The sequence below is a fragment of the Arachis duranensis genome, chromosome 8, assembly GCF_000817695.3.
Source record: "Arachis duranensis cultivar V14167 chromosome 8, aradu.V14167.gnm2.J7QH, whole genome shotgun sequence".
NCBI lineage: Eukaryota > Viridiplantae > Streptophyta > Magnoliopsida > Fabales > Fabaceae > Arachis > Arachis duranensis.
Window position 1 is genome coordinate 4,070,007 of NC_029779.3, and position 4,278 is coordinate 4,074,284.

Genomic DNA, 4,278 nt, shown 5'->3' on the forward strand with positions numbered 1-4,278 from the left:
TAAGAAGGGTTGAGTTGAAGAAGTGGGAAAGCAGGCGTCCTTGAGCCATACAGTATCTCCATTCGCTTATCTGAAATTCCCACCAATGAATCTGCATAAGTATTCTATCCCTTTTTTATTTATTTTCTTATTTCTATTTTCAAAAACCCATAAACCAATTTAATCTGCCTAACTGAGATTTACAAGGTGACCATAGCTTGCTTCATACCAACAATCTCTGTGGGATCGACCCTTACTCACGTAAGGTTTATTACTTGGACGACCCAGTACACTTGCTGGTTAGTTGAACGGAGTTGTGTCCACACATAAGTGCCATAATAAGGATTCCATACAACAACAAAGAATACTACATTGATGTGATCATAATTTCGTCCACCAGCCATTTACCTTGAAGAAGTTGGGGCTTGAAGGGTGACTCAGGTGGAAGACTCCATATGGCTCAGCTTTTTCCACCCTATAGGGTCCTTCCCACCTTGATCTCAACTTGCCTGCCATTAGACGCAACCTTGAGTTATAGAGGAGGACTAAATCCCCAGCTCTAAAATCTCTTCTCTTGATATTCTTGTCATGCACTGCCTTCACCTTTTCCTTGTAGAGCCTGGAGTTCTCATATGCTTCTAGTCGAAGGCACTCCAATTCCTGTAGCTACAATTTCCTTTCAATTCCAGCTCCCCTCAATCCTAAGTTACATTCCTTCACCGCTCAGTACACTTTGTGTTCCACCTCCACTGGGAAATGACAAGCTTTTCCATAGATGAGGCCGAATGGACTCATGCCAATGGGTGTCTTGTACGCATTCCGATAAGCCCATAGTGCATCTGCAAGTCTAGCACTCTAATCCTTCCGATGAGGCTTCCCAATCTTCTCTAGTATGCGCTTGATCTCCCTATTGGACACCTCGCCTTGTCCATTGGTCTGATGATGGTAAGCTATCACCAACTTGTGAATGAAGCCTTGTTTCTTCAGTAGACCTGTCATTCTCCTGTTATAGGAATGGTAGCCTTGATCACTCACGATTGCTCGTGGTGATCCAAAGCGACAAATTATATTATTCCTAACAAAAGAAACAACAACATTAGCATCATCAGTACGGGTAGGAATTACTTTCATCTATTTAGAAATATAATCAACAGTTAACAAGATGTATAAGAAACCATTAGAATTTGGAAATGGACCCATGAAGTCAACACCCCAGATATAAAAAATTTCACAAAACAACATAAGTTGTTGGGGCATCTCATCCCTCTTGGATATATTTCCAAACCTTTGGCATTAAGGGGCAAGAGTCACAAAACATGCTAGCATCCTTAAAAAGTGTGGGCCACCAAAATCCACAGTCTAAAATTTTTCTAGCAGTTCTTTGAGGACCAAAGTGTCCACCACTCTCAGAAGAGTGACAGGCCTCCAAAATTGACTGGAATTCGGATTGTGGCACACACCTTCTAATTATTTGGTCAGCACCACATCTCCACAAATATGGGTCACCCCATATATAATACTTGGACTCGCTTTTAAACTTGTCCTTTTGATGCTTAGTAAAATTAGGAGGAAAGGTACAACTAACCAGATAATTAGCAATAGGTGCATACCAAGGAACCACCTCAAATATTGCTTGCAAGCTATCAAGTGGAAATGCATCATTGATAGGAGTGGAATCACTTTTAATGTGTTCAAGGCGACTCAAGTGGTACGCCACTAAATTTTGGGAACCACTCCTATCTTTGATCTCTAAATCAAATTCTTGCAACAACAATATCCAACAAATTAACCTTGGTTTAGACTCTTTCTTAGCTAATAGATATTTCAAGGCTGCTTGGTCTGAATATACTACCACCTTAGTTCCAAGTAAATAGGCTCGGAATTTATCCAGAGCAAAAACAATAGCTAACAATTCTTTTACAGTGGTAGTATAATTAGACTGGACACCATCTAAAGTTTTAGAGGCATAGGCAATAATATATGGGTCCTTACCTTCGCACTGAGCCAGTGCTGCTCCTACTGCATAGTTTGATACGTCGCACATGATCTCGAATGGCCTACTCCAGTCTGGCCCTCTCACAATAGGAGCTTGGGTCAAGGCAATCTTTAGCTTGTCAAATACCTCCATGCATTCTTCACTCAACTCAAACTCTACATCTTTCTTCAGTAGACGGGACAAAGGCAGTGCTACCTTACTGAAGTCCTTAATAAATCGCTGGTAGAAACCTGCATGGCCAAGAAACGAACGGACTTCCCTCACAGAGGAGGGGTAAGGTAAACCAAAAATAACATCTACCTTTGTAGGATCAACAGATATATCAGTATTAGAAACAACATGTCCTAGAACAATACCTTATTTTATCATAAAATGATATTTTTCAAAATTAACTACAAGGTTCGAACTAGTACATCTTTCTAATGCTCTAGCTAGACTATCCAAGCAAAGGTCAAACGAATCACCATAAATACTAAAGTCATCCATAAAAACCTCCATACAATTCTCAAGAAAATCTGAGAAAATACTCATCATGCATCTTTAAAATGTAGCCGGTGCATTACATAAACCAAAAGGCATTCTCTTATATGCATACGTTTCAAAGGGGCATGTAAAAGTAGTTTTCTCCTGATCTTTTAGAGCAATATGGATTTAAAAATAGCCAGTATAACCATCTAGAAAATAGTAGTGTGATTTACCTAATAGGCGATCAAGCATTTGATCGATGAAAGGCAATGGGTAGTGATCCTTGCGAGTGGCCTGGTTCAAGCGCCTGTAGTTAATGCACACCCTCCAGGAATTTTGCACTCTTGTAGCCATGAGTTCTCCTTGCTCATTATTTACTGTGGTGATGCAAGAATTCTTCGGAACTACCTGTACTGGACTAACCCATTTACTATCCGAGATTGGATAGATGATGTCAGCTTCAAGCAGTCTGGTCACTTTCTTCTTCACAATCTCTAATATGGTGGGGTTCACCCACCTTTGAGATTGACGAATAGGCCTTGCTCCCTCCTCTAGAAATATGCTATGTTCACAAACCTGAGGGCTTATACCTACTATGTCTGCCAAATTCCACCCAATAGCTTTCTTGTGTCTTCTCAGCACACTAAGCAGTTGCTCCTCTTGTTGGGAAGTGAGTTCCTTTGATAATAGCTGGGAGCTTCTGATTGTCCTTAAGATATGCATACTTGAGGTGGGGTGGAAGGGGTTTCAACTCCATTTTTAGCTCATAGCTTGGCACTTGATCATCCGGGACCACTGGAGGTAGCAAGGCATCTTCAGTATACTCAGAGGGCTTTCCCACACTTGCGCCTTGCTCCATGGTCGTCTCTTCTACTGCCTCTTGGTGAACTTCAACCACGATCTCCTCAATAATGTCGCATTGGAAGATGGAGTAATCTTCCGGTGGGTGCTTCATAGCTTCATCAAGGTTGAAACTCACTGTTCTGCCATCTATCTCAAAAGAATAAGTGCCCGAGAAGGCATCCAACTTGAACCGCGAAGTCTTCAGAAATGGCCTTCCAAGTAAGATGGATGAAGGTCTTTCAGAGTCACTTGGGGGCATCTCTAGAATGTAGAAGTCGATAGGGAACGTCAACCCCTTAATGCTCACCAGAACATCTTTTGCAATACCAACCACTGAATTTATGCTCTTATCTATCAAAACAAAATGTGCTGCCGACATTTTCAAGGGTGGGAGTCTCAAGGCATCATATACAGATAATGGCATAATACTAACACATGCACCTAAATCACACATGCAGTCAATAAATTGTACACCCTTTATAATGCAAGTAACCATACATGGACTGGGATCCCCACATTTCTCCGGTATAGCACCCATTAAAGCAGATATAGAGCTACCCAAAGGAATAGTTTCTAAATCATGTATTTTATCTTTATGCATGCACAAATCTTTTAGAAACTTAGCATATTTAGGTACTTGGTGAATATCATAAAAAAAGGGGAATGGTTACCTCAATCTTTTTAAAGATCTCCACCATCTTGGGATCCAGCTTTACTTGCTTCTTAGTCCTCCTAGCAAGATGTGAAAAAGGGATGGGAATGGCTTCTCTCACAGCATCATCTTCTTTAGGCACTCCATTTCTTGGTTGAGAAACTTCTTCTTCAACCGCATCTTGTACTTCATCCTCTTCTTCTACATCTTCTACCTCAACAATATCTTCAACTTGAATATCTTCTCTTGAGCTTGGCTCCTCGGGACTCCTCTCTTGCAATGTAGTTCTGGACCTCAAGGTGATGGCATTGATTCCACCCCTGGGGTTCAGTAAAGGTTGAGA

At 41.1% G+C, this 4,278-nt stretch overlaps 1 protein-coding gene across 1 annotated transcript; it reads right to left on the minus strand.

Annotated features, from left to right (window-relative positions):
* Positions 1-834: 834 nt before the first annotated feature.
* On the minus strand, positions 835-3,662 carry LOC107460198 (uncharacterized). Its single transcript, XM_016078535.1, has 5 exons — positions 3,085-3,662; positions 2,674-3,002; positions 2,276-2,319; positions 1,590-2,182; positions 835-982 (listed from the first exon to the last, which is right to left on the minus strand). Exons 1-5 carry the CDS (start codon positions 3,660-3,662, stop codon positions 835-837), a joined length of 1,692 nt encoding a protein of 563 aa, XP_015934021.1.
* Between the last annotated feature and the right edge of the window lie 616 nt (positions 3,663-4,278).